Source organism: Melopsittacus undulatus, chromosome 23, assembly GCF_012275295.1.
Source record: "Melopsittacus undulatus isolate bMelUnd1 chromosome 23, bMelUnd1.mat.Z, whole genome shotgun sequence".
Lineage (NCBI taxonomy): Eukaryota > Metazoa > Chordata > Aves > Psittaciformes > Psittaculidae > Melopsittacus > Melopsittacus undulatus.
In genome coordinates, this window is record NC_047549.1 from 344,801 (window position 1) to 363,634 (window position 18,834).

The following is an 18,834-nucleotide window of genomic DNA, read 5'->3' on the forward strand; positions in this document are numbered from 1 at the left end:
ATCCCCATGGATAAGGATGGATCCTCCATCTGGATCTATCTTCTCAAGGCATGGGAGAGAAACAGGGACAGGAAAAGGGGGAAGTAAGGAAAAGCAGGAAGGGGAAGGTGGAACTCAATGGCTTTGGCTTGGGAAGGAATGGATGATCCATAGGGATCTCCCCACCTCCAGGAGCCAGGTGAAAGCATAAATGAGCTCCATTAACCCTGAAATCCAAGGTATTCTATGGAATGCTGTCTGGAAACCCATCCCCACATCCATCCTCAGACACAGCCCCGTTGTTTCCATTCCATTCCAATGGAGAGCAGAGGATTCCTATGGAGAAGAGCAGGAAAAGCTGGAATCCACCCCCAGGAGCTCTGCAGAGGGAGGAGGAGGAAGCAGCAGTTATGGAAGGAGATGATGGAAGTGAGATTCCCGTTGGCAGGAACTGCATCCTCGCCGCCTCCGGAGCACAAGGTGCCAACACCAACGCCTCTGAGGCATCCCTGGATCCTCCTCTTGCCTTTTCCAGCCTTCCAAGTGGGAATTGCGCTGCTCTGAGCTCCAATGCACATCAAGCAGGATCCAGGGCTCTTTATTATCCCAATAAAGATTCCAGGATTAACCTGAGATGTCCAGGAATAGGGGTGGCTGCTTGGGAAGGGCCAATGGGCAATGCCAGGATCAGGTCTCTGTGCTTCCATGGATCACTGTGGTGTGGAGGAGATGGAATGATCCCTCTCTGGATCCCACCTCGGTATTCCCAAGGTTTGGAGTCAGGAGCAGTCTTCATGTTGGTGCTGAAACCTTTCCCAGGGGAAGTATCTCCTGTATGGAGTTCATAAACCAGGATATAGGGCGAGCACATCCTTATCCCTCAGCCCATCCTGCAGGGATGGAAGCAGGAATGGCATGGAAACGAATTGCCCCATTCCAGGAAACAGGATCCCTGCTCCAGGGGATGATGAATGACTGCAGACAGGTTTACTATGAATGGAGAGAGGAACACAGTGAACCAGGCCACGGCATTCCCAACCCATTCCCAAGCCTCCAGCCTCTCCCAGGCTGCTCCAAGGCAGCAGAAACAAAGGCAGAGCCACAGGGAATGTCGGGAATGTCCCTTTTATCTCCACATTCACCTGGAAAACCCAAGTGGATTATGAACAACACAACTGCTGACACCAGTTTCCTTGCACAGTAAAACACTGGGGGGGGGGTTGGGAATATCACAGCCAGGTGGGAGTCAGAGGCAGAATTCCCGAGGTTTCCAAAGGGCCAATCCCCATTGCTGCTCAATCCAATGGGATGAGAAGCACAAAGGAAGGGCTCTCAGCTACAACCCAGGGGCCACACAACCCCCGAGTGCCTAAACCCCAAGGTTGGCTTCAAAACCCCTCAATTCCCCCCAAAATCACATTAAAGGGAGTGGAGCAGGATGAGAACATGGAATATGTGCTATGGAATTAACCCCCCCCAACACCAGCTCATTCCCACATCATTCCCCCCTCTCCACAGTTTAATCCCCATCTTCCTCCTCCTCTTGTGCTGCAGCCACTTCCTCACTTCCCTGCTCATCTCCTACTCTCTGGTGCTCTTCTTCCTCAGGGAGGGATTCATCCGGATGCAGGGAATTCTGCTCCTCCACATTCCCTGCAGCTGATTCCATCTCTGCTTGTGCCTCCATTGTCTCTGTCCCTGTTTCTTCTTGCTCCCCCCCATTCCCAGCCCCTTCTGCTTCCAGGTTCCCTTTGGCCTCCTTGTTTTCCTCCTCTGGATTCTCCTCCTCATCCCTGTTTTCCGCTGCTCCTTCCTCCACATTCCCACTGGCTCCTCCATCTCCTTCCTCGTGCTCCTCCTTCTCCTCTGGGTCATCCATGAAAGGATTCTCTCCCTGGAAAGAGAAGGCAAATCCTCATCTCCAAACCCCCTTCAAGAGCAGGAAATTCCAGCATCATGGAAGTGCTGCTTCCATCCGGATCCCATCACCTACCTTAAGGTACCGCTCCAGCTTCTTACTGATGAGCTTGTTGTTGAGAATACTCCTTGCAACCACGAGCGAGGACTTCTTGGATTGCTCCATCATGGCCTGGATGGGAGGGGAATAAAACCCACTCAGCTTCGCTCCTGAAGCCAGGAATTTAGGCACAGCTCAGCAGCGGAGGAGGGAAACAGGGAAAACCTCTGGGAAACAGCCTGTAAATCATAGGATCATGGAATGGTTTGGGTTGGAAGGGCCCTTAAAGCTCTTCCACTCTAAGCCCTGCCTAAGTTGGCCTTGAACCTTAGGAGGTTGCAGAGGCCACAAGGACGTGAGGATTAACTCCAGCCTCTGCAAAGATGAGGATGAAGAAGAGATCCTCCTGGATTTCAGGAATGGGAGGAGCTAATCCCACCCGAATCCAAGCTCCTGGAAGCCCCAACTCACCCTGCGGTTGTAGTTGTGGTCCAGTGACTTCAGGTGCTTCTGGATGATGCTGTACTGCATGGGGATGAAGAGGTCGCAGGCAGCACAATGAGCAGCCTCCACCTTCTTGATGAAATGCTCCATGCCAACGGCTGCAAAAGAAGGGATTTAACTGGATAATAATGCAGGGATTTGGGCTGTGTTCCAGGTTTTACATCTTCCTCACTCTTCTGATCCCACATCCTCCCTTCCAATCCCAATCCCAATCCCAATCCCAATCCCTATCCCTCTCTACCCCTGCATCCTCCTACCCCTGCATCCTCCTCCCTCCCTACCCCTTCAACCTCCTCCCTTCCTACCCCTTCAACCTCCTCCCTTCCTACCCCTTCAGCCTCCTCCCTTCCTACCCCTTCATCCTCCTCCCTTCCTACCCCTACAACCTCATCCCTTCCTACCCCTTTATCCTCCTCCCTTCCTACCCCTACAACCTCATCCCTTCCTACCCCTTTAACCTCCTCCCTTCCTACCCCTACAACCTCCTCCCTTCCTACCCCTGCAGCCTCCTCCCTTCCTACCCCTGTAGCCTCCTCTCTTCCTACCCCTCCAACCTCCTCTCTCCATCCCCAACCACCCCAACAAATCCACCCTTACCCCCAGAGCAGGAACTCACCCTGTGTAAGATCCTGGTCCCTGTATATCTGCTGAATGACAGCATTGATGTCCTCAATAGCCTTTCGGCGCTCCTCGGTTTTCCTTGTTTTATTGGCAACGTATTCCTGCAGGGAATATCTCACTGTCATCACTGTAGCTTTGCTACAACCTCACTCCTCCTTCTCTATGGTTCCTTAGGGAAGCAGCTCAGGAGCTTTATGGCATCTCCAAGCCAATATGTGATATTCTTCCCATTAAGGATCCATTCCCAAAGGAACCCAAGGATCCAGAGCTCACCTGGAGGAATTCTGCTGTTTGCTGGGGCAGCTTAGTTCCAACAAACTTGAAGTGTTCCTTATGGAATTTGCTCTCCAGGTGACTGCTCATCTCATCGTCATAGAAGGTCCTGTACTTGCACAGTGAGCAAACAAACTGGATCCTGTTGTGAGGGAGAAGAGCCCCAAGTTCATCATTCCCACTCTATGGCACCACATTCCCACTGGATCGACTCCCTCCCTCTACTTAAAGGGGGGCAGATAAACCCATGGAAGTCTGCAGCCCTTTGCATGCCCTGGGCTGCATCCCTGTAGTGTGAGCAGCAGGTCCAAGGGGGGATCCTGCCCCTGTGCTCTGCTCAGATCCCATTGGGATGCTGCATCCGGCTCTGGTGTCCTCAACAGGAGGACATGGAGCTGCTGGAGCAAGGCCATAGGGATGAGCAGGGGCTGGAGCAGCTCCCACATGGAGAACATTGGGGCTGGAGAAGTGCATGGAGAGCTCTGAGCAGCTTCCAGGGATGAAAGGGGCTGCAAGGAACATGGAGAGAGGCTTTGGAGCCAGGATGGAGGGATGGGATGAGAGGAACAGCTTCCAACTGGGAGAGCTGGATGGGATATTGGCATGAAGCTCTCCCCTATGAGGGTGCTGGGATACCAGGATGGGTTCCATGGAGCAGGTTTGGACACCCCATCCATCCCTGAGCAGTGCTCAAGGCCAGGCTGGAGCAAGCTGCCCTATGGAAGGTGTCCCTACCCATGGCTTGGGGCTTTAAGCTCCTTCCCAAGCCAAGCAACAGCCAGAACACTGGGACAACTGGGACCAGCAGGATGGATCCTGCCTGCCCCCAGTGCCATTGGGATCCAAGGGTATTCCAGGTGGGAGCTCCCACCTTTCCACCATACGATCCCTGTGCTTCTTCTTCTGCCTCTCTGGGGTTCTCTTGCCTGCCTGCAAGCGGCGCTTGATCCGGATGATCTCCTCCTGGATGGTGAGAGCACCTGAGGGGGAGAGCAGGAGGGGGCTCAGTGCCCCATAGGCAAAGGGGATGGCCCTGGCTGCGTTCAGGCAGGGGACAAGTGAGCCCTACACAGCCAAAGGGATCCAAAGGAGAGATTGGGTATCCCAAAGGAGAGATAGGGCATCCCTAAGGAGAGATAGGGCATCCCTAAGGAGAGATAGAGCATCCCTAAGGAGAGATTGGGCATCCCTAAGGAGAGATAGGGCATCCCTAAGGAGAGATAGGGCATCCCTAAGGAGAGATAGGGCATCTCTAAGGAGAGATTGGGCATCCCTAAGGAGAGATAGGGCATCCCTAAGGAGAGAGCATCCCAAATGATAAATAGGGCATCCCAAATGACAGAGCATCCCAAACGAGAGATAGGTGCAAGGTGTCCCTGCCCATGGTACTAGAGAGGCTTTAAGGTCCCTTCCACCCAACCCATTCCATGATCCTATCATTAGCTCCACATGGACAGGTCTGGAGGGTGGGAGCAGAGGGAAGAACCACACAGACAGACTCCACCTGGAGCATCCCAAGACCACATTTGTGCTGCCCTGAGCTCCCTTCAGTTATCCCAATGCTCCTCCAGCCAATCCCATCCCTCCAAACCAGAAAGCTCCATCCCAAACCACTCGCTCCCAGTCAAGTCTATGGCACATGGGAAATCCAAGCTGGATCCCTCCACCCCAGGCTGGGAGGTCACCAACCCACCCGGAGCAAGGGTCCTACCCAGGAATTCCTTATCCCTGAGCAGGCACAAAGATGGGATTTGTCTGTGTTCCCTGTCCCTATGTCTACCAGCTCTTCCCTATTCTCTCCCATTGAACTGCCCTCTATGGGAAGGGGCTTTGGAGCACAGGCATCACCTCACCTTTATCCACATCTTTTCCTTCTTCCTCTTCCCCTTCCTACAAAGGCAACATTGGGAAGTTAAACCCGGATCAGGGGATGCCTGGAGGCTGCTTGGACACCTCTCCCATCTCCAGCCCTCCTGGCATTCCCAGCTCCACATGGAGGAGCAGCATCTCCATTGGATCCGCCTGCTCCATGCTCCCTTCCTGCAGGGACATCACTCAGCCCCAGCCTGCAGAGCTCATCCCACCACACCAAAGGAGCTGGATGAGGGGTTACTCCATCCCCATGCAGTGACACAAGCTGATCCCACCCTCTGGCATTCCCACTGGGTTTGTTCACCGCCTGCTTTGGGAATAACGTGGGATTTCCAGGATCTGCCCCCAGCAGAACTACAGCTTTCAATGATGCCAAAGCAGATGCAGGAGGAACTCACCCCTCTGGAACCTTCCTTCTCCTCCTTCTCTCCTGATTCTCCTTCTGTGCCCTCCTCTGGAAGGAACAACAGAGGCAGCACAAGGAGCATGGGATCAATCAAGCCCCTTGAAGCTCATCCACTCCAACCCTTACCCCAGCAGTGCCAAGGCCACCCCTAACCCATGGCATTGAGGGCTCAGCTCCATGGGCTGGGATCACTTCCAGCCTGTTCCGATGCCTGAGCATCCTTTGGAAAGGAATTGTTCCCAAGCTCCATGTAAACCTCCCTTGAGGCCTCTTCCTCTTATCCCATCCCTTGGGAGCATCCCAGCCCAATCCCCTTGTAGGGAGCAATCAGGTCCCCAGCACAAAGGGATAATCCCTGCACTGGTGCTCCCAGTTCCAGTCATGGCACTGAGGCCTCAGCTCCATGGGCTGGGATCACTTCCAGCCTGTTCCAATGCCCGAGCACCCTCTGGGGAAGGAATCATTCCCAAGCTCCATCCAAACATTCCCTCTTGTCCCATCCCTTGGGATCATCCCAGCCCCATCCTGGCTCCATCCTCCTGGAGGGAGCAATAGGGTCCCCCCTGATCCTTCCCTTCCCCAGATGGACACCAAGAGCACATGAGATCCATGGCAAATCCCAGGCTCAGGAAGCTGCCTGGCTCCTACCGTTGTCCGAGTCGGAATTCTCGGAGCCGTCTGTCTTGGGATCATCGGAGCTGTTCAGGAGCTTCTGCTTCCTCATGCTGGGATCCTTCCGGAGCTTCTTCCTCTGGGGCTGGGGGAGAAGAGGAAGGAGAAGAGGGATCCCATCCACTAGAGCAGGATGCTCCAAGCCCTGTGTCCAACCTGAGCTTGAACGGGGTTGGCTCATCCCAACCTTCTCCATCCAACCCATCCCAGTGTCCCAGCACCCTCATAGGGAAGAGCTTCCTTATCTCCGAGCTGAACTTCCCTGTTCCAGTTTGAATCCATCACTCCTTGTCCTATCCCTAATAAAGGGCCCTCTCCACATCCTTGGAGCCCAAACCCACCTCCCCCATCCCATAATGCAGGAGCAGGAGGCAGGAAGGGCTGCAGCATTATTCCTGTCTTCAGGAAACCAGGATGTGGGGATCCAAGCATCCCACACTGAATCAACCGAGTGCATCCTCCTTGTTCCGCTTAGGAGATACCACCCCATGCAGCCAAACCAGATGGAATTAGCACTTCCCATGGTGCTGGAGGACACATGGAGCTGTTGGGAATGATGTCCAGGAGGAGGTGACACAAACACTTACTTTATAATCCAAATCCCACATTTTCCAGCTCCTCCTCATGTGCTGCTTCATCATCCCTGCTCCATAGCTCCCATGGAAGCTCCGCATCCCTTGGAACATGCCGGGTTCTGGGATAACGTTGTGGGACCAGAGGGAAGGAAGCCTGGAGGAGCCATGGGGAGCACAGGATCCCATTGCCTGCGGAGCCTCATTCCATTGTCCGCTCATCCGCCCGGGATATGTGGATCCCAAGGGTCTGAGGTTGTCCCGGCCCCAGCTCTGGCCCCGTTGTCCGAAGTCCTCCCGAGCTCTGCCCTGGAACTGATCCCGATGATTCCCATAGAAGGCATCATAGGGACCCTCATAGGTGCCATTGGTGTCGGGCTCAGCCTCAATGTAGTCGTAGCCAGGATGGAAGATGTCACGTTCAGCCATGGGGGGCCTGGAGTCATAGGAGTTGTAGGAGTTGAACCTGTGAGAGGCAGTGGGAGGGATGGGGCTGGGGTGAGGCAGGACCCAGCAGAGGTCACCAAGGAGGCATCAGAAGCCAAGAAATCCCATTAAAACACAACAAAAACCATCAAAAAGCCAAGAAAACCCATGAAAACACACCAAAACTCACAAAAAAGCCATCAAAAATCATCAAAATCCAACCACCCCCACCAAAAAGTCATCAAACCCCTAACCCATGGCATTGAGGGCTCAGCTCCATGGGCTGGGATCACTTCCAGCCTGTTCCGATGCCTGAGCATCCTTTGGGAAGGAATTGTTCCCAAGCTCCATGTAAACCTCCCTTGAGGCCTCTTCCTCTTATCCCATCCCTTGGGAGCATCCCAGCCCCATCCTGGATCCATCCTCTTGTATGGAGCAATCAGGTCCCCAGCACAAAGGGATAACCCCTGCACTGGTGATCCCAGTCCCAATCCAGCTCCATCAATCCGCACCCACAGCTCCTTTTCCATAAGGAAAAGCTGCATGGGGCTGGTTTAGGGCTGGACCTCATCCCATGGATCCAGATCCCTATAGAGCCCTTCCCATTCCCACCCAACCTGGTGTCATTGGGATGCTCTCAATGCCCTCACTGATGAGGACATTGAACAACCCCGGCCCTAATGGACACCATTGGTGTCCCTATTCCCACTTTTCCATAGGGAACAGCACTCACCTGTCCCCAGATCCATAGGGCACTCCCTGCATCGCATCTGTATCCATGTGGGACACCATTGGTGTCCCCATTCCCACTTTTCCATAGGGAACAATGGGAGCAGCAGTTCCTGCCCTGCACTCACCTGTCCCCAGATCCATAGGGCGCTCCCTGCATCACATCCGTATCCATGTGGGACACCATTGGTGTCCCCATTCCCACTTTTCCATAGGGAACAATGGGAGCAGCAGCTCCTGCCCTGCACTCACCTGTCCCCAGATCCATAGGGTGCTCCCTGCATCGCATCCGTATCCATGTGGGACACCATTGGTGTCCCCATTCCCCCTTTTCCAGAGGGAGCAGCACTCACCTGTCCCCACATCCATAGGGCCCTCCCTGCATCACATCCGTATCCATGTGGGACACCATTGGTGTCCCCATTCCCACTTTTCCATAGGGAGCAGCACTCACCTGTCCCCAGATCCATAGGGCACTCCCTGCATCGCATCCGTATCCATGTGGGACACCATTGGTGTCCCCATTCCCACTTTTCCATAGGGAACAGCACTCACCTGTCCCCAGATCCATAGGGCACTCCCTGCATCACATCCGTATCCATGTGGGACACCACTGGTGTCCCCATTCCCACTTTTCCATAGGGAACAGCACTCACCTGTCCCCAGATCCATAGGGCGCTCCCTGCATCACATCCGTATCCATGTGGGACACCATATCCAGGCGCTGGTTCACCTTCCCCATGGCACCCTCAGCACCACTGGAACCATCCGGATTCCCATCCACATCCGAGGTTGGCACTTCCCAGGAGTTGGAGGTGGTCATTCCATAGCCGTAATTCCCAGAGTTATCCTGGTTGTATCCATAGCTGTAACTGTAGCCTTCATAACCTGGGAAAACAGGGATCGTGGCTTCAATTCCAGCTTCCATTGGGATACAGAGGCCAAATCACAGCAGCTCCAATTCCAACTGGGAACTGGATCCCATTGAGGACATGGATTCCCTCATGGAATCCCATAAACCACAGCCACATTCCATACTTCCCATGGGAATGAACCCATTGCCCACAGCAGAGCATCCATAAACCCCATTCTGGTTAACACAGGGTAACCAAGAGCTGCTCCCGTATCCAATGGGATGAGGCTCTGGAACACGTTTTCCACATGTTTTAGGGCAGAAAGGGATGGAAAAGCTTTTCCTCGTGCTAAAAAAGACAAGTTTTGGGGTGAAACGACCCCAAAATCCCCATTTTTCTGCTTAAAACAGCTTAAAACAGCTTTCCTGTACAACTGCACTGTTACTTGCCTCTGTTTGTCCCGGAATTCCAGTCTCCATAACCTGGAATGGAAAACCCATTCAATGAGTGCAGCATTACCATAGATGAGATTCCCACTTCCCAGCTTGGAAATGGAACAACATTCCCTATAATCCATGGATCCTGCCCCATCCCCAGCCCAGCAACGACCCCAAACGGGTCTCCAAGGGGATGAATCCACACTGGAATCCATTAGGAACAACCCCTGATCCCATATGGACACAAGGGGGGAGTTTATCCCATTCCCAACCCTGACACGATCCCTCTGCAGGGATACAGGGATGGGATGAGGCAGGAATGGGATATCCAAGGGAAACGGGCGAATTCCAACGTTATCCATGGGGATTTTACCTCACAAACCGGCTCCGATCCCTTCATTCCCCCCCATTCCCTGTCCCAACCGGACACAACGGGACCGGGACAGGAACCGGTTGGGACCGGACAGGAACCGGTTGGGACAGTGACAGGAACCGGTTGGAACCGGACAGGAACCGGTTGGGACCAGAACCGGAACCGGTTGGGACCGGACAGGAACCGGTTGGGACCGGACAAGAACCGGTTGGAACCGGAACAGGAACCGGTTGGGACCGGGACCGGTTGGGACCGAACAGGAACCGGTTGGAACCGGACATGAACCAGTTGGGACCGCAACAGGAACCGGTTGGAACCGGAACAGGAACCGGTTGGAACGGGAACAGGAACCGGTTGGAACCGGTTGGAACCGGATCCCCCCCCCCCTCCCCCCCTCCGGTACCGGCACCCCCCCCCCACCCCGACCCCCGCGGCCGCCGCCATCTTGCGCCGCCCTCACCACAGTAGCTCATGATGGCGGCGCCGCCTCCCCCTGCGAGCGGCCGTAACGGCGCCGCGCCGGCCCCGCCCACTCCGCTCTCATTGGTCAGGGTGGAAGGGGCGGAGCTGCCGGCGTCCTATCACATTGGTTGGTTGCTCCGCTCTCAATGGGAACCGAGAGGTGATTGGTAGGAGCGGAGAGGGGGCGTGGCCGCGGCAGGTCTGCCTCTCTCATTGGTCAGTTTTGAGGTAGGTAACCCCCCACACCCCCGCGTCAGCCAATCGCGCAGCAGCTCGTTAACCCCGCCCCCCCCGCCCCAGCGGCTGCTCCTATTGGCTCCCTCCGCGGAGGCTCCGCCCCTCCCGCGTGCTGGGAGGGGGCGCGTTGGCGCCCCCACGTGGCTGCCCGGGGCGTGGCCTCAGGGTGACCTCGTGACCCCATTCCCAGGGGTCAAGCTCACATCGTGACCCCATGACCCTGTTCCCAGGGGTCAAAGACCCATCCAGGTCCCAAGGTGTGTCCTCATGTGACCCCGTGACCCCAATTCTCGAGGTCAAGCTCCCATCCTGACCTATGACCCCATTCCCAGGGGTCAAGCTCACATTGTGACCCCGTGACCTGGTCCCAAGGTGTGTCCTCATGTGACCCCATGACCCCAATTCCCGAGGTCAGGTTCCCATCCTGACCCTATGACCCCATTCCCAGGGGTCACAGCCCCATCCAGGTCACAAGGTGTGTCCTCATGTGACCCCATGACCCCAATTCCCGAGGTCAGGTTCCCATCCTGACCCTATGACCCTATTCCCAGGGGTCAAAGACCCATCCAGGTCCCAAGGTGTGTCCTCATGTGACCCCGTGACCCCAATTCCTGAGGTCAGGTTCCCATCCTGACCCTATGACCCCATTCCCAGGGGTCAAGCTCACATTGTGACTCCGTGACCCCATTCCCAGGGGTCACAGCCCCATCCAGGTCACAAGGTGTGTCCTCATGTGACCCCGTGACCCCAGTTCCTGAGGTCAAGCTCCCATCCTGACCCTATGACCCCATTCCCAGGGGTCACAGCCCCATCCAGGTCCCAATATCCACAATGTGTGTCCTCATGTGACCCCATGACCCCAATTCCTGAGGTCAGGTTCCCATCCTGACCCCGTGACCCCATTCCCAGGGGTCAAGCTCACATCCTGACCCCATGACCCCATTCCCAGGGGTCACAGCCGCATCCCGATTCCATGTCCCCATTCCCATGGATCAAGCCCCCATCCCAACCCCTTTCCCCCATTACCCCACCCCCATCCCATCCCCCATCCCAGCATTCCAGGCTCTTCCCACGGCTTCATTTCCAGAAGTGTTTAATCCATCATCCACATTCCCGGGTACAGGAATCACCAGAAAATATCCCAAAAAAAAAATAACCTCGGAAATGAAATTAAAAAAAAAAAAAATCGTTAAAATTCCTCCTGAAATCCGGAAGTTTTTGGGAATTCCAAATAAAAACGAAGGTTCCTTAGTCCTACACAAACCTAGAGCTTAAAAAAGTCGGGAATTCTATGGAGCTAGACCAGGGAAAACCAAAGGAGTAAGAAAACAACAGTGGAAGTGGGGCTGATCCGGGGCCGCCGAGGCCCATTCCCGATGGGAACACCGGGAATGTCACCCTGGGGGGGGGGGTGAATCCCTCGGGATCGGCGGCTGCGTTGGGATGAAGCCGGAGGGAAGCGGTGACGTTTTGGGTGGGAAAAGGGGATTTTTGGGAACATGCGACCCCGGAATGGCGGAATTCCAACATCTACCTCAGCCTAAAACTCCTCTTTTTGCCTATGGAAAAAACCAGGAATCCCAAAAATAATCGAATATACATTAACTCTAAAGGGTCATATACAAAATCCACAGCGTTTTCCGGGAACGTGGCTGTTCCCGACATTCCCACCCCATTCCCAACCCATCCCCCCCCCGGCTCCGGCTCCATCCCGCTGGAGGCGACACCGTTTGTTCTTTGGGTTAAAACCAACAAAACCAATGGATTTGGGAATGGGGAAGGGGGAACAGCCCCATCCCCCCCATCCCCCCCCGTACTGAGTCGCTCCCGATCCGGATCCCGGTTTCCTCCTGTGGGATCACTGTGGGTTGTCTGGATCCATGTAGTGCTTGTGGCTGGGATCGTGTGGGTCCCGTGTCCCCCACTCATCCCATTGGATATGGGGGAGCTCCGGAGGGGGCAGAGGCAGCGATCGCCCCCTCCCCCCTCCTTTTCCCAACCATTTGCCAGAACAGGGAATTGTGGATGCGGGAAGAAGGGTGAGGATGTTCCGGTCGCTTCCCGATGCTGCTTCCCAATGGGAGCCGGGATCTGGGCTCCGGTTACTGAGCCTCAGCCATAGCAGGAGGCTCCGGTTGGGGGGGAGCTTCTCCCCGGATAGGATCCACTTTGGAGAAATTCATTTCCAGGATGTGCCGCTGGAGATGCCGAACCCATTCCTCCTGGATGGACAGGGGACCTTGGAATTCCACCTCACAGAACCTGGGGGAACACAGCATCCGCTTGGGAATGGCTCCGGATGGGAAGGGAGCTCCATAACAAGGGAGCTCCATAACAAAGGGGGCTCCATAACAAAGGGAGCTCCATAACAAAGGGAGCTCCATAACAAAGGGAGCTCCATAACAAAGGGGGCTCCATAACAAAGGGAGCTCCATAACAAAGGGAGCTCCATAACAAAGGGGGCTCCATAACAAAGGGGGCTCCATAACAAAGGGGGCTCCATAACAAAGGGAGCTCCATAACAAGGGAGCTCCATAACAAAGGGAGCTCCATAACAAAGGGGGCTCCATAACAAGGGAGCTCCATAACAAAGGGAGCTCCATAACAAAGGGGGCTCCATAACAAGGGAGCTCCATAACAAAGGGAGCTCCATAACAAAGGGAGCTCCATAACAAGGGAGCTCCATAACAAAGGGGGCTCCATAACAAAGGGGGCTCCATAACAAGGGAGCTCCATAACAAAGGGGGCTCCATAACAAAGGGAGCTCCATAACAAGGGAGCTCCATAACAAAGGGAGCTCCATAACAAAGGGGGCTCCATAACAAGGGAGCTCCATAACAAGGGAGCTCCATAACAAAGGGAGCTCCATAACAAAGGGGGCTCCATAACAAAGGGGGCTCCATAACAAGGGAGCTCCATAACAAAGGGAGCTCCATAACAAAGGGAGCTCCATAACAAAGGGAGCTCCATAACAAAGGGGGCTCCATAACAAAGGGGGCTCCATAACAAAGGGAGCTCCATAACAAAGGGAGCTCCATAACAAAGGGAGCTCCATAACAAGGGAGCTCCATAACAAAGGGGGCTCCATAACAAGGGAGCTCCATAACAAAGGGGGCTCCATAACAAGGGAGCTCCATAACAAAGGGGGCTCCATAACAAGGGAGCTCCATAACAAAGGGGGCTCCATAACAAGGGAGCTCCATAACAAAGGGGGCTCCATAACAAAGGGGGCTCCATAACAAGGGAGCTCCATAACAAAGGGAGCTCCATAACAAGGGAGCTCCATAACAAAGGGAGCTCCATAACAAAGGGGGCTCCATAACAAAGGGGGCTCCATAACAAAGGGGGCTCCATAACAAGGGAGCTCCATAACAAGGGAGCTCCATGCTGCCCAATGCAGGGAACGACCAGGAGAAGAGGTTATCCCTATGGACAGGGATGTGGGATGCACCTACCGGCATTTGAGGGTGTAGATGTTCCCCACGAACTTGACCAGGGAGGTCTGGGGGGGCCGAGGGACCAGGGATGGCACCGGCCGGACCCGAGGTGGAGGCTGTCGAGTCTCCTCCAGCTTCTGTTGGAACTCAGCTCCATCCTCTGGCCGGTGGATGGGAGCGTCCAAGGGCCGCGCCTGCCTCCGCTCGAACTCTGCCATAGGGAAAGGGGATGCAGTGGGATTGGGGGTATGGGAACCAGTATGGTAACTGGGGTAGGGACACTCGGGTTAGTGGTGGATGGTGGGAGAAGCCACTGCTCAGCATAGGGAAATGGGGAGGGGGGGAATGGGGACAAGAGGAGGAGGGAGAGGAAATGGAGGAACAGGAGAAGGAAGAGGAGGGAGGGGAAAAGGAGGAGGAATAGGAAGAGAAAGAGGAAAGGAGGAGGAGGAGGAAAAGGAAGAAGAAAGGAGGAGGGAAAGGAACAAGAGGAGAAGGAAGAGAAGCAGGAGGAAGAGGAGGAGGAAGAGGAAGAGGAGGAGGAAGAGGAAATGGAGGAACAGGAGAAGGAAGAGGAGGAAGGGGAAGAGGAAGAGGAAGGGGAAGAGAAAGAGGAGGAATAGGAAGAGAAAGAGGAAGAGGAGAAGAGGAGGAGAAGAAAAAGGAGGAAGAAAGGAGGAGGAAAAGGAACAAGAGGAGGAGGAAGAGAAGCAGGAGGAAGAGGAGGAGGAAGAACCGGAGAAGGAAGAGAAGGAAGGAAAAGAGAAAGAGGAAGGGAAGAGGAAGAGGAGGAATAGGAAGACAAAGAGGAAGAGCAGGAAAAGAGGAGGAGGAGGAAAAGGAACAAGAGGAGGAGAAAAAGAAGCAGGAGGAGGAAGAGGAGGAGGAAAGGAAGATGAGAAAGAGGAAGGTGAAGAGCAAGAGGAAGAGAAGAGGAATAGGGAGAGAAAGAGTAGGAAAAGAGTAAGAGAAGAAGGAATAGAAAGAGGAGGCAGAAGAGGAAAAGAGGAGAAGGAAGAGGAGGAGGAAGGAAAAAGGAGGAGGAGGAGAAGGAAGAGGAAGAAAAGGAGGAGGAGCAGAAAAAGAGGAGGAAGAGAAGGAGGAGGAAGAGGAGGAAGAGAAGGAAGAGGAAGAGGAGGAGGAAGAGGAGGAGGAAGAGGAGGAGGAAGAGGAGGAGGAAGAGGAGGAGGAAGAGGAGGAGGAGGAGGAAGAGGAGGAGGAAGAGGAGGAGGAAGAGGAGGAAGAGAAGGAAGAGGAAGAGGAGGAAGAGGAGGAAGAGCCTCAGCACTGCTAGGAAGGGGCATCAGGAGCAGCTACTCTGCACTCACTGCTGATGTTGGAGCGCTGATGCTCCTCCAGCTTCACCAAGGACAATGGGGACGTCACCATGGGCCTGTCTCCGGCGCCGCCTCCATCCAGCATCTTCCCTGCCTCACCATGCGCCAGCTCCCCTGCCAGCCCCTTGCTCAGGAAGGCCATAGCCCCGGCCTGCATGCCGAGCGGCACCCGGCGTGCACCACCATTATGGTGATGGTGATGATGGTGATCCCGGCCGTGAGACCGGAACTTCTTGGTGAAGGGCCGACCCCCTTGGATGTAGCTCCGGTAGGCGCCGGCTTTCTGGGGCCGGTGCCGGATCCACTCGCTCAGGGTCTCGATGGGGGAGCCATTGACACACCATTCGGTGACGCCGAACTGCCGCAGGTGAGCGCGAGCGTGGCTGGCCAGAGCCTTGCGGTTCTCAAAGTACAGGCCACAGAGCTCACAACAGGCTTCTCCGGCTGTGGGGACACATGGAATGGGAGACAGGGAGACATGGGAAGGGATGGGAGACAGGGACACATGGGATGGGATGGGAGACAGGGACACATGGGATGGGATGGGAGACAGGGACACGTGGAATGGGATGGGAGACAGGGAGACATGGAGTGGGATGGGAGACAGGGACACATGGAATGGGATGGGAGACAGGGACACAGGGAATGGGAGATAGGGACACATGGAGTGGGATGGGAGACAGGGACACATGGAATGGGATGGGAGACAGGGACACAGGGAATGGGAGATAGGGACACATGGAGTGGGATGGGAGACAGGGACACATGGGATGGGATATAGGGACACAGGGAATGGGATGGGAGACAGGGACACAGGGAATGGGAGATAGGGACACATGGAGTGGGATGGGAGACAGGGACACAGGGAATGGGATGGGAGACAGGGACACATGGAATGGAATGGGAGACAGGGACACATGGAATGGGAGACAGGGACACACGGAATGGGATGGGAGACAGGGACACATGGAATGGGAGACAGGGACACACGGAATGGGATGGGAGACAGGGACACATGGAATGGGATGGGAGACAGGGACACAGGGAATGGGATGGGAGACAGGGACACAGGGAATGGGACACAGGGACACATGGAATGGGATGGGAGACAGGGACACGTGGAATGGGATGGGAGACAGGGACACAGGGAATGGGATGGGAGACAGGGACACATAGAATGGGATGGGAGACAGGGACACGTGGAATGGGATGGGAGACAGGGACACGTGGAATGGGATGGGAGACAGGGACACATGGAATGGGATGGGAGATAGGGACATGTGGAATGGGATGGGAGACAGGGACACGTGGAATGGGATGGGAGACAGGGACACATGGAATGGGATGGGAGATAGGGACACAGGGAATGGGATGGGAGATAGGGACACAGGGAATGGGATGGGAGACAGGGACACATGGAATGGGAGACAGGGACACATGGAATGGGATGGGAGATAGGGACACATGGAATGGGATGGGAGACAGGGACACGTGGAATGGGAGACAGGGACACATGGAGTGGGATGGGAGACAGGGACACAGGGAATGGGATGGGACATGTGGAATGGGATGGGAGACAGGGACACATGGAATGGGAGACAGGGACACATGGGATGGGAGACAGGGACACATGGAATGGGATGGGAGACAGGGACACGTGGAATGGGATGGGAGACAGGGACACGTGGAATGGGATGGGAGACAGGGACACGTGGAATGGGATGGGAGACAGGGACACATGGAATGGGATGGATGGGGAAGGTGGTTGGTAGCAGCTCCAAGCCAATCCCATCTGCTGGAGCATCCCAACCGTCTCCAGCTATCACATCCTCACTTCCTTATCTCCAAGCTGAACTTCCCTGTTTCAGTTTGAACCCATCAGCCCTTGTCCCATCCCTGATGAAGGATCCTTGGAGCTCACTTCATCACTGGAAGCAGCTCTGAGGTCTCCATGCTTTTCCATCCCCAATGTTATTCCATATGGGAGCTGCTCCTGCCCCTCCTCATCCTCCTCTGGCCCTGCTCCATGGCCATGAGGACACCAGAGCTGGATGCAGCATCACAGAGGAGCAGGATCCCATCCCTGGACCTGTTGCTCACACTATGGGGATGCAGCCCAGGACACAGGGGGTTGAATGGGGCACATCTGGGATGCAGGATGGAACCTGCTCTGCCCCTCTGTGGGTCTGGAATTCCCCTTTCCCAGCCTTTCCTATGGGCCTGGTGCCCCTATGGAGGCAAGCTTGGAGCAGGAGAAGCAGCCACCCCAAACCAACCCTGTCTGCCCCTATTCCCAGCCTTTCCTATGGGCCTGGTGCTCCTATGGAGGCAAGCCTGGAGCAGGGGATGCATCCACCCCAAACCAACCCTCTCTGCCCCTATTCCCAGCCTTTCCTATGGGTCTGGTGCCCCCATGGAGGCAAGCCTGGATCAGGGGACGCATCCACCCCAACCCAACCCTCCCTGCCCCTATTCCCAGCCTTTCCTATGGGCCTGGTGTTGCCATGAAGGAGGCAAGCATGGAGCAGGGGAAGCATCCACCCTATTCCCTGCCCCTATTCCCAGCCTTTCCTATGGGCCTGGTGTTGCCATGAAGGAGGCAAGCCTGGAGCAGGGGACGCATCCACCCCAAACCAACCCTCCCTGCCCCTATTCCCCATCCCGACTCCATCCCCCCCATCCCACACTCACACGTGTGTGCAGGTTTCTCATGCACGGCCTTGGCCTTGAAGGGCAGCTCAGTCTGGATGAATCCCTTGTGCTTGACATCAGCAGGATGAGGCCCCAGCCGCTCATCCTGCAGCGGGCGCTTGGCTGCCAGCGGCGTCAGGAACCCCCCTTGGCCCTTGGTGCCCATAGGGGCGAGCGCCAGGTCCCGGCTCAGGCCGGAGCTGCCAGGACCTGGCTTCCCTGACCTCCCACCTAACGGAGCCAGCGTCATTCCCTGCAGGATCTTCCCGGGGGATTTGGGCTCCAGCCCTTCCTCTGTGAGGCCCTTGGGAGGCTCAATGCTGGAGGGATGAGGCTCCTTCTTGACCACACAGGGCTTGGTCTTCTTCTTGAGGATCTCCCGTAGGGTGTCGATGGGGGAGCCGTTGACTGACCACTCGGTCACCCCCATCTGGCGCAGGTGGGAGCGCGCGTGGCTGGACAGCCCCTTGCGGTTCTCAAAGTACTCCCCACAGAACTCACAGCGGATGTCCCGCACCGGCTCCGCTCGGGAGGCTGTGGGGGACACGGGGATCAATGGGGGGAGAGGGACATGGAACCCGGACACGTCCGGCCCGGCCCCAGCACAGCGACACATGGGAGGTGATGGGGGGGACCAGAGGCCATAGAGACAGCAGTGCTCCCAAAGGGAGGGAGATCATGGGGTGACGTGAGGGAGCATGATCCCATTTGGTCCCAAGGATGGAACAAGGGGACAGCTATGGACCTCAATCCCAATCAGCCACAAGGATGGAACAAGGGGATAACTATGGATCTCGATCCCAATCAGCCCCAAGGACAAGGGGATAACTATGGACCTCGATCCCAATCAGCCCCAAGGACAAGGGGATAACTATGGATCTTGATCCCACTCAGCCCCACAGATGGAACAAGGGGATAACTGGATCCTGATCCCACTCAACCCCAAGGATGGAACAAGGGGATAACCATGGACTCTGATCCCACCCAGCTCCAAA

At 55.6% G+C, this 18,834-nt stretch overlaps 2 protein-coding genes across 5 annotated transcripts in view; both read right to left on the reverse strand.

The window, feature by feature from the left end:
* Positions 1-1,085: 1,085 nt before the first annotated feature.
* Positions 1,086-10,204, reverse strand: AKAP8L (A-kinase anchoring protein 8 like). Its single transcript, XM_034072069.1, has 13 exons — positions 10,136-10,204; positions 9,315-9,347; positions 8,668-8,899; positions 6,872-7,322; positions 6,261-6,369; positions 5,605-5,660; positions 5,188-5,224; positions 4,206-4,314; positions 3,335-3,476; positions 3,057-3,162; positions 2,408-2,538; positions 1,973-2,068; positions 1,086-1,873 (listed from the first exon to the last, which is right to left on the reverse strand). Exons 1-13 carry the CDS (start codon positions 10,146-10,148, stop codon positions 1,499-1,501), a joined length of 1,890 nt encoding a protein of 629 aa, XP_033927960.1. The 5' UTR covers positions 10,149-10,204; the 3' UTR covers positions 1,086-1,498.
* Positions 10,205-11,475: 1,271 nt separating this feature from the next.
* Positions 11,476-18,834, reverse strand: part of WIZ (WIZ zinc finger) — a 43,825-nt gene continuing 36,466 nt past the window's right edge. For all 4 annotated transcript variants that reach the window (XM_034071935.1, XM_034071936.1, XM_034071934.1 and 1 more), the window contains 4 exons: positions 17,840-18,373; positions 15,140-15,592; positions 13,830-14,022; positions 11,476-12,636 (listed from right to left, as the gene is read on the reverse strand). In XM_034071935.1, the coding sequence (XP_033927826.1) occupies positions 12,477-12,636; positions 13,830-14,022; positions 15,140-15,592; positions 17,840-18,373 (1,340 nt within the window). In that variant the 3' untranslated portion in view covers positions 11,476-12,476. The remainder of the gene's footprint in view (positions 12,637-13,829; positions 14,023-15,139; positions 15,593-17,839; positions 18,374-18,834) is intronic.